The 22,805-nt window shown below is 35.8% G+C and overlaps 1 protein-coding gene across 1 annotated transcript; it reads right to left on the bottom strand.

Annotated features, from left to right (window-relative positions):
- Positions 1–1,251: 1,251 nt before the first annotated feature.
- On the bottom strand, positions 1,252–18,151 carry LOC108261782 (T-lymphocyte activation antigen CD86). The gene is made up of 4 exons (XM_053673852.1): positions 18,089–18,151; positions 10,511–10,813; positions 9,960–10,235; positions 1,252–9,826 (listed from the first exon to the last, which is right to left on the bottom strand). Exons 1-4 carry the CDS (start codon positions 18,144–18,146, stop codon positions 9,702–9,704), a joined length of 762 nt encoding a protein of 253 aa, XP_053529827.1. The 5' UTR covers positions 18,147–18,151; the 3' UTR covers positions 1,252–9,701.
- Positions 18,152–22,805: the final 4,654 nt, after the last annotated feature.

Genomic DNA, 22,805 nt, shown 5'->3' with positions numbered 1-22,805 from the left:
AGTCCACCTATTTGTGGATTTGTGTGCACTTGATGCTAGAAACGTTTCAAAACTCACACATGCATGCAGTAATCCACAAATGCACAGGACGTGATTCACAAATGAATGCAAGGCAGAGTTGTGTTTGTGACATAAAAACTTATTTGTAAAAAAATATTTTATTTGCAAATCTCATTTTACTTATTTGGGAATTTTATCAATTTTTCTGAAACGAACATATATTTGTGGATCTCATTCTATTTATTTCTGAATTTGTTTAATTTTTGTGAATCTCACTACATTTATTTGTGGATCATATTCTAATTATTTGGAATTATGAAACAATTCTAATCCCATAGTTTACGCACAGTTTATGCATTGGTTTACATTGGTATCTGGAGAGCAAAGCAAATACGTCAGCCACGGTGGGTGCCATAATAGAGTACAAAAGCAATCTATTATATGATGTGTGATAAGAGGCCACAAAACTACTGGCGTCCCTGATTTTGCTACTGTATACCTTATCTGCAGTTGTCCGATTGTTATTGCACTACAAATATTTCAGCATTACAGTGTTGGTAACAGGTTATAGATTTATTTATATATATATCAATTATATATAATTGCTTTAAAAATTCACTGACAGCACAACACACTCATATACTGTACTTGTTTCACATGCATCTATGTGCATATCAACAATGCATTAAAAAGATGCAACAAAGCATTGATGCACAGAGAGTTCTCTGTTCTATGATGGTATATGATTAAATAGTGTGCATGTACGTGTTTTTTGGGAAATAATAGAATAATCCAGAATAAATTATCTCTTAAATATTCCTGCTGACAACGGATATAAACTCGATTTGAGATAAAAAAAAGTAAAATGCCACAAATGGATATCATATACCATTCACCTGATGGTATATGATTAAATAGTGTGCATGTACGTGTTTTTTGGGAAATAATAGAGAGGTCACAAAAAAGAAACACTATAAAAATAGAAAGAACTAGGAAGTCTCTGTGGAATAGAAATAGGAAATAAACTAAAGATCCCTTCTGCAGAACTGTGGCTTAAGCAATGTTTAGATGTTCTCTCTCATAATAAAACGCATGGTATAAAAAGCATGTTTATCAAATCATTTATAAACAGAATAAATGATCAAACAAGATAAACAAAATTTTCAAAGCTTCTTGCAACATAAACATCTTGCACTAACAAAAAGTAAACCATGCATTAATCCCATGGAACCAAAACCATTGAAAAGCAAATTCAAGATTCAAGAGATTTATTGTCATGCGCACAGTAAAAACACCACGGTTTAGACCACACAATGAAATTCTTACTTTGCAAGCCTCCCTTACAAAAATATGCAATATAGTGAATATATACAGGCTAAATATACAAAAAAAATCTGCAAATATGTACAAAATGTGCAAATATATGTTGTGCAACAATCAGGGCAACAGTCAGTGAGGGTAATGGGGAGTGAGGTAGTTAGTGTTTAATGTATTGGATTGTTCAGGAGTCTAATGGGTTGTGGATAAAAACTGTTTGTGAATCTTTCTATCCTTGATTTCACACTCCTGTACCATTTCCCAGATGGCAGAAGTATGAAGAGGTTGTATTCTAGACGTGTACTGTCCCTGATGATGCTGTGAGCCCTCCTGATGACCCTGGTGCTGTAAATATCTTGAAGTGATGGGAAGGCTACTCCACAAATAAACTGCACAGTTTTTTATCACACGCTGGAGAGCTTTCCTATACTGAACAGTGCAGCTTCCATACCACACTGTGATTGAACTGGTGATCACACTTTCAACTGAACACCTGTAAAAGTTGTTGAGGATTCCGGTTGCCATGCCAAATTACCTCAGCCTTCTTAAGAAGTACAGTTGCTATTGGGATTTCCTCAGGAGCTGCTGAGTGTTGTTAGACCAGGTGAGATCCTCGCTGATGTAGGTTCCGAGGAATTTAATGGTTTTCACCCTCTCCACCTCTGTCTCACCATTGTAAATTGGGGTATGCTGCTCATTCCTCCTCCTCCTCCTAGGATCAATAATCATTTCCTTGGTCTTATATACATTTAAGGAGAGATTATTTTCCTGACACCAGGCCATCAGTCCTGCCACCTATCTTCTATATGATGTTTCCTCTCCACCAGTGATCAGTCCAATGACTGTAGTGTCATCCACAAAATTTATAATCCTGGTATTGGTCTGGGAGGCCACAGGACCCAACTTCAGTACCCAGTTACAGAGGGAAGGTGTCAGTCCGAGGATGAGGAGCTTTTCGGGGAGCCTCTGTGTTATGACTGTGTTGAATGCCGAGCTTTTTTTAATAAATAGCATTCTAGCATGGTAAATGGTAAATGGTGCTCTTATCCAAAGCGCTTTAGACTGTGTCTCATTCACCCATACACTCACACACCAATGGTAGCAGAGCTGCCATGCAAGGCACTAACTTGCCATCAGGAGCAACTTGGGGTTCAGTGTCTTGCCCAAGGACACTTCGGCATGTGGAGTCATGTGGGGTGGGAATCAAACCTCCAACCCTACGATTAGTGGACAACCTGCTCTACCAACTGAGCGACAGCCGGCCCCATTCTCACATATGTGTCCTTACCCTCCAAATGTGTGAGGGTTGTGTGGACAACAGCATTAACAGCATCATCAGTGGAATGATTTTGTCGATATGCAAATTGAAGTGGGTCCATAGTGGCTGGTATAGTCCTTTTTATGTAGGACATGACTATCCTTTCAAAACACTTCATAACAACTGGTGTAAGTGCAACTGGATGACAATCATTCAGGCAGGTCACAGTGTTTTTCTTTGGTAGTGGCACAGTTGTGGTGGACTTAAAGCAGGTAGGCACCGAGGCCGGACCAAGGTACAGATTGTAGGTGTGTGTGAACACATCAGCCAGCTCCAACGAGCAAACCCTGCTCGTGCCTTCCCGGGGATGTTGTCTGGGCCGGCTGCCTTCCGTGGGTTCGTTCTCTTCAGAGCCATGTGCAGCTCTGCTGATGACACAGTGACTGGCATGTCCAATGTGCCCTCTAAGTCCAGAATCCTATGCTGGCTAATGTTTGGGGCCTCAAACTGAGTATAGAACTCATTCAGCTCATCTGGGAGTGTAGTCTTTGTAATCATAGCTCCCTGGCTCCCCGAAGACTCGAGAGGTGAATTAATCATTTCTGTTTCCAGGGTACAGACGTGACAAATGTGACGTGACAAAAGAAAGAACAACTTTGATCGGGAGGTGAGGTGAACTAAGGCTAAGTTCACACTGCATGACTTTCAACGTCGGCAGATCACTGTGCTGTTCACACTACATGACTTGCTGTCTTGTAATCTGGGAGTCATGAAGTCGTTGTGATGTTCACACTACGTGATTGCTCGGCGACAGGGGGGTCACATACTACACGATCTGACAATGACTCTGTCACCCGATGACTCTATCTGGTGTCCAAACTCTGTTTTGTCATGAAATCACACGCGAGAAGTGACACGGATATATGACACGAAAACCACAGGCGAAACAGGAGTTGTTTATCTGAAAATGGACCTAGGACAGAAACATGCGGTTAATGCTGTTTGCGCGATGATTTGTGCTGAAAGTACGTGAAATAATGGATTAGCACACGCGGGCAGCAGGGATTGTGTGTGCTACAGAGAGAGTTGGAGGTGAGTAAAAAATGTTTGTACAGCTTCTCCCCTTTATACTTCTGCCATAGGTTTCACGTTTTTTCCTTCCTCCATGCCTTGCGCTCTTATTTGTGGTAGCTTGTCACTGCAGTCACTGCCAGTGACAAAACTTTCCATATCACAGGATGTCAAGTCGCCCAACAACTCCAGATATTTAGCATGCCAAATATCTGTCTGCCATTGCCAATGCCTCGGCGATGCATCGTTGAGTAGTTCACACAATGATCGACTGTCGATTTGCCTCTGATCAAAGGGTTTTTGTCGGCGAGCTCGGTGACTTGCAAATCGAGCTTGAAATACTGTAGTGTGAACTAGGCTTAACAGACTGCATAGCCTGAAGAACCAGCTAAGCAATTCTTTAATCATTTCTGTTTCTCATAATTCGGGCTTGGCTGCCGACTCTGTTCCCACCTGATTGCAAAACAAAACGTGATTGGTTGGAGCAAGAATTGGTCAGTGCAACGTGGCCATTATCCGATTGGTTTGAGTAGACGGTGGGCGGAGTCCACCTATTTGTGGATTTGTGTGCACTCTTGAGGCTAGAAACGTTTCAAAACTCACACATGTGTGCAGCAATCCACAAATGCAGAGGACGCGATTCACAAATGAATGTAAGGCAGAGTTCTGTTTGTGACATAAAAACATATTCGTAAAAAAAATAATTTTATTTGCAGATCTCATTTTATTTATTTGGGAATGTTATCAATTTTTCTGAAACTTACATATTTGCGGATCTCATTCTATTTATTTGTGAATTTGTTTAATTTTTGTGAATCTCGCTACATTTATTTGTGGATCATAATCTATTTATTTGGAATTATGAAACAATTCTAATCCCATAGTTTACACACAGTTTATGCATTGGTTTACATTCGTAGTTAACCATACATTATAAATCATTATTCAGGAGGAATGCATGGTAGCAATGTCAATAGCATTGTATAAATACATGTTTATATTTTATTCAAGATTAATAGAAAATTACCATTTTGTAAAACTAAGAATGTTTATTTGCTGGCATTTACCTTGCTGCCAGGATTTGCAGTGCTTACAGTGTTCTCATCATTACTATAAGCCTGGGCTGGCTTCCCGACAGTACAGTAAAGGGTACAAGGAGTTTCAAGGTTCTCTGACATCTTGAGTGACTCTGCTTTTGTGTCCATATACATATACCATATACTGTGTTCTTTTTCCCAATAATATGTAAATAATATGCAAAAGAGATTTCTATTATCAAAAGGTCACCTTAACTTCTTCATAGACCGTGGTGCCAGAATCTAGGAGGTTTGGAAATGAAATGGTTTATATTTTCAAACAAAATTCAAGATGAAATATCAGACACAATTCAGTTTACCACCCAGCACCTGATGATCTCAAAGTCATTGACTCATCCTTCATGAACTACACATATCTGTGTCTAAATTACAATCTAATCCAATAAAGTCCAATGTACTTTAGATTTATAACACTAATCAATTATGACATTTCACTTACATTATGTAAAAAAAGCATGTGTGTACTATTAGTAAAGGACATATTAAAATTTTCAGGTGACAGATTAGTTTCTTGAAGCTACATAATTAAGAGAGATAACACTTAATGTTGTCTAATATAGTTATTTATTTATTTATTTATTTTTGTATTTTTTTACACTAGTGTGGTTTATGTAGACAAGGTGAAACTGACGGTGTCTATTTATTGCATGTTGCTGTACTCTATTTTATCTGCAGCAATAATATGAAGTAAATCTTTCTTTCTGATGGAAATATGCAAATAGATATTACAGTAAAATAGACAAGAATATTTAGCCTAAATTCATATTTATTTATATCATATTTCAAGACTAATAAAATATTACTTTCTTAAATAATACTTTATTACTAATTCACTTATTAAAAACTATCTGAAAAAATGAAATGTATAATATTCCAAGTTGATTGAAGTTTGCATGAATTCAACCACAAATTTAAAGGACCTGATTATATGTTAATTCACCTTCAGCACTATGGGACTTAAACTAAAGGGAATTGGTAATTAAATAACTAAAGGTTGTAGAATTCTTATATACAAATGTGCAAATTGTTACAAGTTAATTACCTGCATTACTCATATGTACTTTTCTTTGTGTAGCTATCCAGAAATTACGATTTGGTAAAAACTTTAAGTAATGAGGGATGTAGCACATGTGTTACATTGCTGTATACAGAACTGACTATATAGTAATTAGGGAATCAAACAATATACTCTATACAGTAGTTGATCACAATAATTACAAATGTATTAAAATTTATACTTAAAATTTTTACACAATATTGCAACATGAATTACATTAAATCCATCCAGCAATTCTTCCATTTTCTGTACCGCTTATCATACACAGGATCACAGGGGAGCCTGGAGCCTATCCCCGGAGATCTGGGGCACAAGGTAGGGGACACCCTGGATGGGGTGCCAATCCATCGCAGGGCACAGTCACACACACCCATTCACACACTGTAGACAATTTAGAGATGCCAATCAGCCTACAATGCAATGTCTTTGGATTAGGGGAGGAAACCCCCGAAGCATGGGAAGAACCTGCAAGCTCTGCGCACAGAGGGCGGAGGCGGGAATCAATCCCCCAATCCCAGAGATGTGAGGCAAACATGCAAACTTAAAAAACATTATTTACTAAAACATTATTTTGCTCATCATGGTCTATAAATATCATGTGATTAATTAAATGTGACTTTGGTCTCAATTTAATGAAGATTCCTAAAATTCTTGACAGCTTTTGTAGTTTCATGACTGTCACGTAATAATTTATTAATGTGCTATTAATTAACAGCTTACAGGGCTAGTTAAGTTCATCACCAGGAAAAGCATGAAGCAGCATTGCGAGCAGAGCAATTTTATTTATGTGCAAAAAGTCACATCTTATCTTTAGGTGGAAAAAGATTATAAAAGGGAATTAAATCTGCAAGCAGCAGATCCAGGGGCCAAGCACCCAGATTCGGTGCTTTGACTCTTAGACACATTCACAGACATGCTACAATTGTTGCCTAAGCAATCACAGGAAAGCAAAGTCATGAATTTAGGCAACGGGTAGTTTTGTTGTTTCATTCATGATGTGTATGTCATGACCATGGACAGTGGCGGAATTCTCTGAATGTAGGAGGAAAGGTGTGCAGCAGGGTGGCATTGCTTCTGCAGCTGCCACCACTGCTGTGACAGATGTCTGTTGCTACTATGACCTGTGGTCATGATTGCTACTGCTTTGACCTGAAAATGTTTTTCTTCTTGCATTTTAAAAATATCTAAGGTATTTATGCTTCTTTCTTATTACTCTGAGCCTTTTTACTTACTTTGTGCAAGTATCTGCACCAAACATATATCTGTCGTATTGTTTATTTTTATTGAAAATTGCTCAATAAAAATGTTGTTTGATATAAAACCCTGTCAGTCATATGCTGTCTGTATAATGGTACATTGAATGGCTAGAATGGAAGTAAACAGTTGTTTAGACAGGTCTCAAGATGATGTGAGCCAAATTTGGTGATGATTGGACAACATTTGGAGGAGGAGTAGCAAAAATGGCACTTAGATGGAAGCATTTTTGTCAGATTTGTTGGCACATTACGGACAAACCATTTGGAATATCAACATTCTTTTGATAACCTTTGTCCAGGTTGGTCTGCAGATGATGTACAGGTGCATCTCAAAAATTTAGAATATCATGGAAAAGTTTTTTTTTTTCTGTAATTTAATTAATTGCCTTCATGCCACACTTCATTAATGCAGTAATTTGTGCAAAAGGAGCCCCGACCAAGTATTGAGTGCATAAATCAGACCCTATCTCACAGAACAGGCTACACAGCTACTAGTCCAGGCTCTTGTCATATCAAAACTGGACTACTGCAATGCACTACTCTTGGGCCTCCCAGCCAGCTCCATCAAACCCTTTCAGATGATTCAGAATGCAGCAGCACGCCTCCTCTTCAACCAGCCCAAGAGAACCCATGTCACACCCCTCTTCATCTCCTTCCACTGGCATCCTGTAGCCGCCCGTATCAAATTCAAGGCCTTGATGCTCACGTACCTTATCTGGAACAGGCTCAACACTCTCCTGAAGGCTCATGTTCCCTCATGCAATCTGCGATTGATCAATGACCTACGCTTAGTAGTGGCTACTCAGCGTGGCTCAAGGTCCCTATCCAGAACTTTCAGACTATCTGTCCCTCAGTGGTGGAATGAACTTCCAACCTCAATCCAGACAACAGAATCTGTCACTATCTTCAAAAAACAGCTTTTTGATTTTCATGAGCTGTTAGCCGTAATCATCAAGATTAAAACAGAAAAAATGCTTTAAATATTTCACTTTATGTGTAATGAATCTAGAATATATGAAAGTTCCACTTTTTGAATTGAATTTTTGAAAAAAAAAATTACTTTTCCATGATATTCAAATTTTTTGAGATGCACCTCTATTTGGTGTTGATTGGACATAATTTGTAGAAGGAGTAGCGAAAAAAACAACAAGATTGTTGAGGAAAATCCAAGATGGTTGACAGGAAGTACACTTGAATTTCAGATGTTGGTCTGTGTTCACTTTAGCATGTTCCAGGCAATTATAGGAAAAAGAAGACAGTGCAATCATGAAACTTCTTGGATATATTCAGAGTATGATAATCCATCATGCCAGCATGTTACAAATGGTTTTGAATATCAAAATTCCTTTGATACTTTTGTTCATACAGGTCTCAAGAAAATGTGAGTCAAATTTAGTGAAGATTGAACAAAATTGGAAATATTTATGTCATAAGGTGCATTGAACTCGACCCAGGGAGTCCAGGGAATGACCATGAATGTACTTCCAAAATAGGCCCAAATTTGATGGTGGCGATGGTGGTGCTAGAGCATTGGCAGCACTTTGTCCAAATTTGGTCAGAATATTCCTTATACCATCCCCAATCAGTGTGCCAAATTTCATAACTATTTACCACACAGTTCTATGAGCTGCCATATACACTGTAGCCAGAAGAAGAAGAAACGGAAGATGATAAGTAATAAAAAAGATAGAATAACAATAGGGTGCCTATGCACCTTTGGTGCTTGGCCCCTAATTAGTATGTACACTTTCTTAAACCAAATACATAATATGCTACACACCTATATACGTATGTGCATTATTAGGAATTATAAGGAATATAGTACCTTAAAATTAGAAATAATAATTATTGGAAAAGGACAATGAAATATGTGAAATAACACAATTTGGGATGTGCTGTTATGTGAAAATAATCAAATACAGGGTGGTAATGTCATGGATATGCTGGAACTAGCACTGGACGTGATACCCATCACGTTTTGGTTCATTAGCACTGGTATTTAAGTCACATTCTGCACAGCAATGTTTGTCTTGCGTTTGTCTTTCTGTGTCATGTTATGATTTCTTGTCTTTTGTTATTGCTCATGGTTGTTCTTTAGTGCTTATATCTCTGCCACGTGTTCATAGTGCTTGTTATATGTTTTGTTTGATTCATTAAACTTTAAATCTGCACTTGCATCTAATTTGCCTACAGTTACATGATGGGTAACTGCATCACCTCCACCCATATCCTTTTTTATTCCATACATAAACAGTCAGAACAATTAATATATGTTTTTTGTTTGTAAATAACAATGGCATGTTTGCTGCTACTATAAAAAAAAAAACACATATATGTTATCTTTTTTATTCTATACAAATCTGATTTTCCCAGCTGCCAGGACTACTGAGCTGTGCTTTTATAGAAAATGAACAGTTATTAATGGTTTTTGTCATTAAAACAATCATAATACTACTTGATACCTCTAAGGGTACTTTTTAGGTGACATAAGTGAGATAGTTCACTGATAATAAAATTGACAGTTAGTGCATACCAAAGCAATCAAAAATGAACCACCTAAATAAAGTGTTGCCCTCTATTCATCCACATTAATTACAATAATTATGATAAAAAAGGTAGTTACCTGTTGTCGTTCGTTGCCTGTTCTAGAAAAGGAGTGTGACACAACCCACTAATACTACGATGATTATGATTATGATTATGATTATGATTATGATCATGATTATGGCAGTCCAACTTGTCTCAGAATCCATGAGCTTTTCTTTATCTTCTAGGAAAATAAATTGTTAATGATATTACAATTTATATACAGTCCAATACAATAAGAGTAACATGCTACTGTATAAGAATGTGGTTTATGTGCATGTGTGGGTAAATGTAAGGTGATGTGTGCATGCTCACACCTTCAGAAGAGCAGAGGTGTTTCTCCTTTTCCAACTTCAATGTATTATTTTTCCAGCTGACTGGATTGCTATGATGACAAATGATGAAGCTGTTATTGATGTACAATGAGATGGAAAGGGAGCTGTTTCCACGTGTTTCTACATTCTTCATATCACAATTATCATTGTAGCAAAGATGGGTGATTGAGAGACTCTTAGCTTCACAGGTGAGAGTCACATTACAGGTGCCATTGCTTTGATGGAATGAGACTTTGAGAACTGGATCCTCCACTGGATCTGGGATACACACATACACATGTATTACTGTACTGCTAGTAAATGCACACACTTGCACACAGTTTGTATATATCTCAGTGTATATATCTCAGTATAGGCAAAGTTTACTGACCTCAAACATGACTACAGTGGGGACACTATTTAATTAAATAATTAAAATTTACACAATAAAATCACAATTACAATAAAAAGGCTTAACAGCTAATAAAAAAATATATAATTAACATATTAAAACATTATTGTATCATTAGTGCATTGTTAGCTATAAGACTTACCTAACACATATAATTGGTACTTAGCAATAATAGCTTTCACGTTATGATCAGCTACTGCCTCATAGAGTCCACTATCATTCTTCTGCAGGTTCATCAGTGTTAGACTGTGAGTTTTCTTATCGAACTCCACTCTGCCATTATAATCATGGTAATTTCTAATTTCATCCTTGTTGCTGTATTTCACAATGTTGTTTTCGTTATTAAACAACCAGAAGACATCATAGAATTTATAATTATTTTTTTGTACATCCAGCTGAACAGAACTGTTAACCAACTTCCAATACTTCAAATATTCTTCAGACACTGTGGGGAAAGAGCAAAGATAAAATATTTAGTTCTCTTGTGAGTTAAGGTTTTTTTTTTTTTTATTTGATTACCCAGTGTCCTCCACTTATATTGGGACCCTTGGTAAATATGAGCAAATAAGCATGTGAAAAATTGTCTTTATTGTTTAACCTTTTGATCTTTTGTAAAAATCCACAAAAATACCCTGCTCTCATGGATATCAAACAATTGCAAACAAAACAGAGGTTTATACAAAAAATCTTTGTAAATATAAGTGTGCAACAATTATTGCCACCCCTATGAATTCATATGAGAAAAATATGTTTGAAGTATATTCCCACTGATATTTAATTTTTTTTTCAGTATAACTGGGTGACTGGGTGATATTTTTTATTTTATGTTACAATATTTTATAAATGACCAACATAAATATTCATGCAACGAGTAGAACAAGCTATGAACTGGCACTGCACTATTTTAGTGTGGCTCAGCATAAACAACATAAAGATACTGTTGATGAAATTGTAGAAGAGCTTAATTTTCTTTTGCTTAATTCAGCAAAGAATCTACGGTAGGGCTGTATGCCAAACTGCACACTGCATATTAAATAGTATGGCTAAATAGTAATGACACCAAGAAGCATTTGTTCAGCACCTGCAACTTCTATTTGCAAGACTGTGAGAAAGCATGTGTGTAACCTGCAGAACAATTGTAACACTTGTTGGCTGTGCCTGATGTCACACTCTAAAACAATTCAGAAACACATTGCTGGTGGGCAGTGGCATAAACAAGAATTACTTTTGGTGTGATGAGGATATACAAAATAAAATCATGATTATTTTAAGGCACAATCTTCCAATATACAACCATGTCATATTAATAACTTTGCCATAAATTACCTTTATGACAGTTCCACTGAAATGATTAAAATATTTTAATTTTAACATTTTAACATAACATGTCAATAATAGGACATTATGCCTTATCTTATCAATTTTTATCTGCTTTTCTGTCCATGTTTATAATGTACAGTGAGGGAAAAAAGTATTTGATCCCCTGCTGATTTTGTACGTTTGTCCACTGACAAAGAAATGATCATTCGATAATTTTAATGGTAGATTTATTTGAACAGTGAGAGACAGAATAACAAAAAAAAAAAAATAATCCAGAAAAACACATGTCAAAAATGTTATAAATTGATTTGCATTTTAATGAAATGTAAATGTAAAAGGCATGATCCCAACTGATTGATTCTTTAGCCATTAAAAAGGAATGAATGAAATTCATGAAATTAAAAAAATCTTCAGAACTGTTCAGTAATCCTATAAAAATCCTGTAGTTTATTTGAGTTCTTCTTTATCCAAGAAACATCCTGTTCTAATTTCAGAGCCTAGGTTATTGGTGTAAATCGATAGAAAATGTTAAATTATTAAAATAAAATTAAAAAACGCCTCAAACATGACTACAGTGGGGACACTATTTAATTAAACAATCAAAATTTACACAATAAAATCACAATTACAAAAAAAGGCTTATTAAAAAGGATGACTGAATTTCTTTAAAATGCATTAAAAAAACCTTCATAACAGTTCAATAATCATATAAAAGTGCTGCAGTTTATTTTAGCTCTTCTTTATCCAAGAAACATCCTGTTCTAATTTCAGAGCCTAGGTTATTGGTGTAAATCGATAGAAAATGTTAAATTATTATTATTTTTTTTTTAAATTAAAAACCTCTGATTATGGCCCTTTGGGGTCTCACAAAACATCCGTAACACCACTTATGGCCACAAACAAACTTACAAATAAAATAACATTTACATGTCTACAGAACAGTATTGAGCTACAGGAACACTACCCTATTGTCCTGGTTTATAGCTGTGCAGAAATGAAAGGTAGAACATAATTTCAACAAAACATATTGTAAAAGATGCCCACTGGACATTTTGACAGAAGCAGAACCGCACTACTAAAATAGTGAGCCAAAATATCTTTAGTCAGCACAAGATTCCCTTTCTTGAAAGATTATGATAATATGCTTAATTATATTATATTATATTATTTTAAAATGAAAACTATTTTTTTTTTCATATTTTTATATTTATAAAATGTATTATAGTAATAAAATATTATGTAAAATATTATATATTCATCTAAATGAAAAGAACTTACCTGTCTGGATACCATAAAAGAAGGAGAAAACAAGAAGATGAGGAAAAGAGAAGCAGAACTGTGCTAAGTGGTGGAGAATAATAATGAATTAATTAATGATAGCAACTTTAGGCTAAAGCTAGCCCAACATTATTTTGGCAAGCAAGAAGCTAGCCACAAGCTAGCACTTCATTTGAGAGAATGTGATAAATAATTATTTAACTATTTTTCTTGGTTGAATTTGTCATTTTGTCATAATTATAATTATATAGCTTGGTCTTTTAAGGTAAAATATGTATATAAAACCATCACTTTACCAAAGGTGTTCTGTTGTAATGTCACAATGGTATATCTAATTGGGAAGCTTTATATAGCACTACATCTCGTAAAAGTTTACGAAACAACAAAACACCATAAAATAGTAATACAAACCAATCCTGTTATTTTTAATGCAACAATTTGTAAACCTAAACCAATTTTGCTGTAAAAATACTGTTTACTTTCAAAAGAAATGGTGTTTCACCAAACTTTATGGTCCATGTACAATCTGTGTTTTTGTGTTAATTCATTCATAAACCAAAAACTAATTGTTTTATGATTTTTTAAAATAGCTGTAATCACCATGATAATGAGTAATTGTCAGGTGAACAGCAGAATCAGTAAGACAATCCGTTTATCAGAAGACACCATGGCATACAAACATGGCCACCATGGACTACACTTCCCAACACCTACAGGCCTAATCACGCTCACATTCATGGCTTTCTAATCATACACACCTGAACACAATCATTACCACACAGCACATAAGGACATTTCCACATCAACTTTATGAAGTAACTCTCCTTACCTGAACTTGACAAGCCTTTATTTCTGTGTATTGCTTATGCTGGTTCTCAACTTTGGTCTGGTGCTTGTTTTGTGATTTTGGATTTTGCCCTGGTATTGATGTCTGCTGATCACCTGACATTTTGCTTGTTTTTAGGACCATGGTTTTTAGGACATTGTTTTGGATTTGTTTGCCAGTTTCATTAATAAATCTTCTGACTGCATTTGAATTTTCCTTTGCCTCCCTCATCTGGCAATAATTGCTTCTTTTTAAAAAATATTTGGAAATGTAAATTCATCTAGTTTCTTTTTATTTAATAAATTAATGTGATGAACTCCTAAAATATTAAAAATATAAAACCTCAATTAAAAAAAGTTGGGACGCTGTGTAAAATGTAAATAAATGTAAATAAAAACAGAATACAATGATCTAAAAATCTCATAAACCCATATGTTATTCACAATAAAACACAGAATCACCAAATGTTTACACTGACTAAATGTACCATTAAAAAAATTTTGATTTAGAATTTCATGGCCGCAACACGTCTCAAAAAAGTTGGGACACTTCCAGTGTTTCGTTGCCCAACTTTTTTGAGACGTGTTGCCCCCATGAAATTCAAAATTACTTTATTTTTTCTTAAAATGGTATATTCACTCAGTTTAAACATTTGATGTGTTTTCTATGTTCTATTGTGAATAACATATGGGTTTATGAGATTTGCAAATCATTGCATTCTGTTTTTATTTAAATTTTACCCAGCATCCCAACTTTTTTGGAATTTTGGTTGTATATAAAATTATATAAATATATGTAATGATATAAAATAATAATGAAAAATAGATTATACTAATTTTCAACCATCTCTGGGCTAGGCTCTTGTAGCCTGGAAGTAATTTAGGTCCTTAGCCTCAGATAGACCTTTCTGGTGAAAATATGAATGCCTTCAGTAAGGGATCATGGCTTCACTTGAGCCGTATTCTGGTGTCTCTGAAGAGATGTTGTTTTCTCAAAGATCACAACTTATTTTTCTCATGCTGTCGAAATGCATGATTAGGTATACATTATGTACATCATGGATGAGCACATCCATTTTTACTTTAATCAATGGGTGGTATAAGAACAAATAGCTGGTGTGGGGTGAGTGTTACTGTTTTAGAGCTCTTCCCTCCTTGGTTCAATCCTGAGCTCGAGTGACTGTGTTTGACTATGTTTTGATCAAATTTCCCCTTTGGGATCTATCTATCTAACATTGTTTGTTAGTGCTAGATCGTGTTTTAAATTAGTGTCACATGAGAAGGTGACTCAAAAAACTGCAACTATATTGTTGTGGACACTATAGTGGTCCTGAATGGATGGTCAGTTTCATTGCCATCCAGTCTGAGGGTCTGAGACACCACTATGGTATCGCATGATATTTGAGCGATACTGCCTAAATGTTTTGTAGCTCACAAGACAAATTGTGACTGAAATTCTTGGAATGTAATTACTGCAGGAATCGCCATAATAACAATATATACATCATTGTGGCCAGTGTTCCAACATTGAAAATAACTTTTGTTATAGTAAGCTATGAACTTGAGAAAACACCTTTAGCTTTGTTATAAAAAACAAATGCTGATGGACTTTCTGGACTTCCATGACTTGGTCCTGACTTTTAGTGCTACTGATAAAAGTACTGATAAAAATCAGGGGTTTGAGCCTCAACACTGCTGAGATTCCACTGTTGGTCCCTTGAACAAGGCCCTTTAATCACTCTGCTCCAGGGGCACCATATCATGGCTGACCCTGTTCTCTGACCCCAACTTCATAAAAAGCTGGGATATGTGAAGAGAAGAATTTTGCTGTACTGTAATGTATATGTGACATATAAAGGCTTCTTCTAAATGTGTTATTGTTTCTATAGTAGCAACAACTAATATACAGACACTTGTACATCGGACATTCCACATACCAATTTAAAATGTGCATGCTCATTGATGTGAAGTTTTCTCTTAGGCAAAGATTATTTAACATTTGGTAAAAGTCAGTAATTTTTTCTACAAGGAAGTTAGTTCCTGTTACTAATTACACTATAGGAGTTTTATACAGTCGTTCCTTCACCAGCCTCTCTTTTTTTCTCTTGAATTTAATGTGACAAAAGATGCATTTTTGTCATGTTACCAAGAAACTGAAAAGTGCAAGCTCCTCTGTCCTGAACACTTGAGCCTCACGCCCAATCCATAATGTTAGACAGTTAAAAAGTGTGATGTGTCCATTAATAAATAAAATTTTTAAATTGTTTGCATCATAAGATGAATACTATCTTTGATATACAAACTGCGGCACCCTCATCTCCCTTACCGCTTCCTTCAAGCAGGTCAAAACAGATTAAATTAAGAGTAGATTAAATTAAACTTTAAAATGATTTTTATTTTGAAAAAAAAAAAAAAACCTGTTGTAAAAAATAAAATAAATAAAATAATGAAAAAGTATTTGTTACTTTCAATAATTGTAACATGTTTGATAGTGACTGAAGAAAATCCATTCACAAAACTACAAGCATCGAGCTAAAAGCAGCTATAGCTGACAACAGGTTGCAGGCCAATTAACATTGTGGAGGATGAGAGCCTGTATAACATAATTATCCATTCCAATGACTGTACATATGAAGTTGACAATAACCATAATTTCAAGAACAAATGACTTGTGTGAAGATGATAGAGCAAAGGTAGCCAATAGCCTATATAACTCTAAAGCTTAACACACAGCACAAAGGATGTTTTTGTGTGCCTTTATTTTTCCCGCATGTGAGGTTGGACACTTTGGACACTTTGTGTGATTTGCTTGAGATGTGTGAGAGATCCAGGGTGTGGTCTTTATTCTATACTGAAGTAATAAAAAAAAAAAAAAAAGGTAAATTCTGGATCTGTATGGGTTCCTGGGATATCTTTGCTTTGTATTATTTGGGCTTGAGTTTGCCATGAGTTATGATTTTCAGCATATTTTTATGGTAAATTCTGTACCTTTGAGAGTTTCTTGACAAACTTTGTCATTGTTTTTGTTTTTGTTTTTGTTAATAAATACATACATTTGCATAAAGCATGTATATCTTGTCCACTCCTGTCCACTGTAATATACATTTACAGCATTTGGCAGAACCCTATTCCAAACCCTTATTCCTCTATGTCCCTTAATATAATGTGTAAAACACATCCATAAAAATTAGTAATAACGTCATTATTTTGTCTTCACATTGTAAGATAATATTTCCTAATTTCATGTTATTATCTCAGTATTTCAATATATTGTTATTTAAATTTATCTCATTATGCAATTTTTCAACTCATCATTTTCAAGACACTTCGTTGTTATTTTGAGTAATTATATTGTTATTTCAAGGTAGTAACTCAATTTATTGTTAATATACTGTACATTTGAGTTATTAGTCATACATCTTTAATATGTTCATACCTCTGCAGTACTAGATCTATCCCAAACTATAAACTATCAAAGTATTAACTATACAGGGGAGAGTTGCCCTATTGCACTGAACAGAAACAACACAAACACACCACCCAAAATGAACTGTGAAACTAAGTACAAACGGAAGTGGTTTTTTTTTTTTTTTTTTTTTTGTAACCTCTGTGGAAAGAACCAGAATAAACCGATGAGTTTCTTTTGAAAGTAAATAACACCATTTAATAATCATATTTTACACTACTTAAACACATAAAATCTTAGACAATCTTGAATGTATGAATGTATATCTAGCCTCTTTTAATGCCTCTTTCAAATTGCAAGTCAGTAGAACACTTAATGCTAATTTGAAATGACAATTGACTCTGAGAAATCAGATTTAGACACTGAAAATCATTTATAGACTGTCATGACCCATCAATTGATTCTCAACAGCATCTCAAAAGATCTGTCTTTTCCAACACTTCTAACAATACCACTCTGTCTGAAAGGAACAAGTTCATACCCTGTATGGTGTGTGCAATGGTACTACTTTGTGTGGTAACAGTATAATTTGTTGTGGAATATTGGATTACAGCAAAAACAAAACAAAACAAACAAAAAACAACAACAACAAAAAACACACTTTTGTTTAGTAATTAGTTGACATATAATCAATAGCCTGAAATAATCTCATACTCATCTAGATGACATACAATATTTTCAACACTAACTCTGAACAGTGTATCACATAATGGATCATATTGTTGTTTTTTTTTTTAAAAACACAGTCTGCTATCTAAAGCTCCGTGTAGTTTATAGTATATCAAATACTTTACCTACTTCAGTTAGAAAGACTTTAGTAGATTAGTTTACCTGTGATTGGGACCAGCACGAAGAGAAAGAAGACAAGCTGCATTGCTGCTGCCATCATGTAACTTCCTCCTTAGACTAAGGAAGTTATGCTTGTGGTTATATCAACTGCATATAACGACAGCATTCAACAGGATTTTTATTAGTCATGCATTTAGCATTAAAATGGCAGCATTTATAAGAAACACTTTAGAAGTATTTCTTAATAACATGCGCTACCTATATTTATTTATTACTTGCTATTACTTGGTATTATTCAGAGTATTCATCCCTCCAGTAGTTTTAGAAAATTCTGGTGGCTCATGGTCCCCAACATCTTACTAAGGCACCTTAATGTCGCAGGCACCTAGTAGCAGTTATATTAGTTTCATTTTAGATTTATGTAGGTGAATTTTAATTTGTGACTACATGAACCTTGAACTTGTGAGCCAGTAGAAAAGGACTGTGATCTCTTTGGTTGAGCTCAAAATAGAGAAGCTTCTAATTATTAATAAGTGATCACATCATGCATTTGCTTTGATATTTTCTGGAAAACAACTGAAAAACAAAACAAAACGTTGGCTAGAGAGTGTTGCCCATACTGTACATCCTTTCCAGATTCACACCCACCACAACCAACATATTGTTGCAACTATGCAGCTCGACGGTATGATGTGGTCAATTAGTGTGCACACCACCAAAACCATATGTTGGTTTTTTTTTTTTCATTTTTGTATCCAGGCCATTCAATAATAAGGGTATAATGTGCTGTGCATTGGAATTTAAGTATGGATTTTAGCATGTAGGCTTTTTACATGAGACAAATTGTTCTGTTTAAGAACCCTTTTAAAGTTTTTAAGTACAAAATATGTTAAATGTGTTAATGTAATACCCATGGCATTTTGCTAATTGTACATAGGCCAGACAGTAGAGCCCCAAACTATTAGGAAATGCTAGGAAAAGCAACCAAGCAAATATAAAAATTTTAATCATTAATAACCACAAACAATACATTCCTTTAGAAGAATAATGCTATTAGAATAATTATTCAATTTAACAAGCTAGGCATCACTAAGGTTATTACTAGTCAAAGTTCAACTTCCTGTATTTTGTGGTGCCTATTTTAGCAGTTACGACTCGGAAGTCATGTGTGGGACTTTCCATAAGGGTATTTTAAGTAAAGAATAAAACTCAATGTGGACATGCTGTGATAAGAAACTAATCAGTGCTCTGCATGCTGCCATTGTCTGGTGTAAAGGACACTTTGATTAACATAAGAAGGATGGCACTGCTGTGCTCTGGTGTAAAATGGTCTGGGCTTGCAAGGAGTTCCAAATTTAGGAGAACAAATTATTTTAGAAAGGTGAAAGATGTCAGTTTAAAGTAGAGATGCAGCAACTAATCGATAAAATCGATAATCGATTATAAAAATCGTTGTCAACAAATCTCATTATCAATTACTTGGTATGCGCGCGGCACGGGGTATGTTTACTCATTACTGTTCAGAAAACACGCTTTGGAGAGTAAATACTAAAGTTGTGTCCCAGATGAAGTACTATACAATTACACTATGCACTCTGCACTACCGTCTAGTGTGTGGATTTTAGAAAGCTAATATCATCTCAAATACAATACTAGTGAAAGCCATGACAGCGCGTGACGTCATACGCACGCTAGCATTAGCAGAGACCCAGAGTCACCGATAATGACTTTCTTCAGTTTACTTTCTGTCAGCATTACTTTTTATTCCCAACATGACCTCAGTCACCATCAGACGGAGGTGAAATCAACACGTGACTGAGGAAGAAAGTGTGTAACCTCCAAGTCCTCTAAGGCAGTAGCGCATTTTAAACACCGTGGAAATCAAACTGATGCACGAGCAGAAACTTATGTTTATATCCAAAATGCTCCACCGTGTGTAAGGGGCAGGGGAAACTGGTGCAAGCTGCTTAAAGGTTTAGTTTAATTTAAGTTTATTGTTATTATATGCTGTATTTGCCTGCTTGCAGTGTAAATTCTGTCGTTTATTATAACGGAAGTGATCTGTTAGTAACGAGGCTGCATTGCTGATCACATGCAGTGTAGACAGGGTGATACATACGCGGTCGTTATCATGCTGAAATACTGCCCTGTGGCCCAGTCTCCGAAGGGAGGGGATCATGCTCTGCTTCAGTATGTCACAGTACATGTTGGCATTCATGGTTCCCTCAATGAACTGTAGATCCCCAGTGCCAGCAGCACACATGCAGCCCCAGACCATGACACTCCCACCACCCTGCTCGAGTGTAGGCAAGACACACTTGTCTTTGTACTCCTCACCTGGTTGCCGCGACACATGCTTGACACCATCTGAACCAAATAAGTTTATCTTGGTCTCATCAGACCACAGGACATGGTTTCAGTAATCCATGTCCTTAGTCTTGCATCTTAGTGCTTGTCTTCAGCAAACTGTTTGCGGGATTTCTTGTGCATCATCTTTAGAAGAGGCTTCCTTCTGGGACGACAGCCATGCAGACCAATTTGATGCAGTGTGCGGCGTATGGTCTGAGCACTGACAGCCTGACCCCCACCCCTTCAACCTCTGAGGCAATGCTGGCAGCACTCATACGTCTATTTCCCAAAGACACCCTCTGGATATGACACTGAGCAGATGCACTCAACTTCTTTGGTCGACCATGGCGAGGCCTGTTCTGAGTGGAACCTGTCCTGTTAAACCGCTGTATGGTATTCTTTTTTTCCAATCCTAAGAGAGTTCTTTGCCATGAGGTGCCATGTTGAACTTCCAGTGACCAGTATTAGGGAGTGTGAGAGCGATGACACCAACTTTAACACACCTACTCCCCATTCACACCTGAGACCTTGTAACACTAACAAGTCACATGACACCGGGGAGGAAAAATGGCTAATTTGCCCCGGTTTGGACATTTTCACTTAGGGGTGTTTAGACATTAATGGCTGTGTGTTGAGTTATTTTGAGGGGACAGCAAGTTTACACTGTTACACAAGCTGTACACTCACTACTTTACATTGTAGCAAAGTGCCATTTCTTCAAAGTTGTCACATGAAAAGATATAATCAAATATTTACAAAAATGTGTGGGGTGTACTCACTTTTGTGAGATACTATATATATATATATATATATATATATATATATATATATATATATATATATATATATACGGAAGTGATTTACATGTATATATACAGTCCTACAGTTCTAAATCAATAATAAAAACTGCACCTTGTGCAGTATAAATAAATAAATAAATAAATAAATATAATTATTTTATAGTATTTATGCATTATGTTCATGGATGCACAAAAAGAGTTAAACTACAGTCCTAAATTAATAAAAAAAAAACTCACTTTCACTGCACCTTGTGGTTTCTGTTACTGTGTGTGTGTGTGTGTGTGTGTGTGTGTGTGTGTGTGTGTGTGTTGGGTTCTTTTCTGCTTTGGACAAACAGTTTTGTAAAGTTTTAGTCTGAAGTTTATATTTGTAACATTCAGTTTGTGGATTTTATTTTAAATAAAAAAAAAAAAGGTACGGAAAGCTTGCCCCGCCCCCATCCGATTAACCGGAAAAATAAAATAAAAATAAATTAATAATAATAGGCCAACTAATCGATTATGAAAATAATCGTTAGTTGCAGCCCTAGTTTAAAGTATTACTTTAATTGGCTACCTCATCAGTCCTGAGGAGGTCACAAAGGATGATCACAGGGTGGAAGTGGTTTAGATGTGATACAACCCTGGTAGAATCAGGGAGCTACAGGAATTTCCGAGCTTTGCAAGTTTCTCCCTTCGTTTCATTTGACACTTCTGTAGTATTGCGGCACCCCAACTCCTCTATTAAAGAGGGGTGTGCACACATTAAGATGGACTGTGGACAACCAGACCCCACACATCCCTTTGTAGTAGAAGTGGATGCTTCTGAGTGTGGTGTACTGGACGTAGAAGCTGTCATTTTACAAAGGTGTGGAAACCTGGAAAGGATGTTTCCAGTCACATATTACTCACACATCTGTCCCCTGCTGATTATGACATTGGGAATCAAGAACTGCTTGCAATAAAGCTGGCCTTCGAGTAATGAAGACACTGGCTTGAGGGTCACTCACCCTTTTTTTTATATCATTAATTGACGACAAAAAATTTTAATTCTTGAGGGGTGCTAAGAGTCTGAACCCACACCAAACCTGCTGGCTCCTTTTCTTTAATCATTTTAAATTATATATCTTACCACCAGTGGTGGTTGGTAGTTTTTAAGCCATGTCAATTATAGAAGTATTTATCTTTATATCTGTTATCTACATCTATATAGGTATAGGCTAATGACATTAAGGCATTAACAGCTAGGTATAAGCTAATGACTGACTACCGTCAGACTCCAGGTCTCTGTCTGGTTGGTGACACTATGTTTAGATATGAGATGTCAGTCATGTTCATTACTGTTTCAATGATTGTCCCTTTGAGAGATATCCCAATAATCATATGGAGAAGTCATTTATCTGGGTGTGACAAGCAAAAAGTGCAATAAGCCTTGAGATAATTTTTATGCGATTTTTTGTGCACTCTCATACTTATGCTCTCTGTATAGAGGACTCCCCCAAACCTTAAACCATTTTGCACATGTCTTGTATAATCAATTCCATCCAGTGGGACACTGATGTTGACAGGCAACACAGAACATTAACATTCCAGAGGGCACACTTGGAAATAAAACATATAAAGCAAATTAA

This window comes from Ictalurus punctatus, chromosome 20 (genome assembly GCF_001660625.3).
Source record: "Ictalurus punctatus breed USDA103 chromosome 20, Coco_2.0, whole genome shotgun sequence".
Taxonomy (NCBI): domain Eukaryota; kingdom Metazoa; phylum Chordata; class Actinopteri; order Siluriformes; family Ictaluridae; genus Ictalurus; species Ictalurus punctatus.
This window is presented reverse-complemented; position numbering and strand designations above follow the sequence as displayed.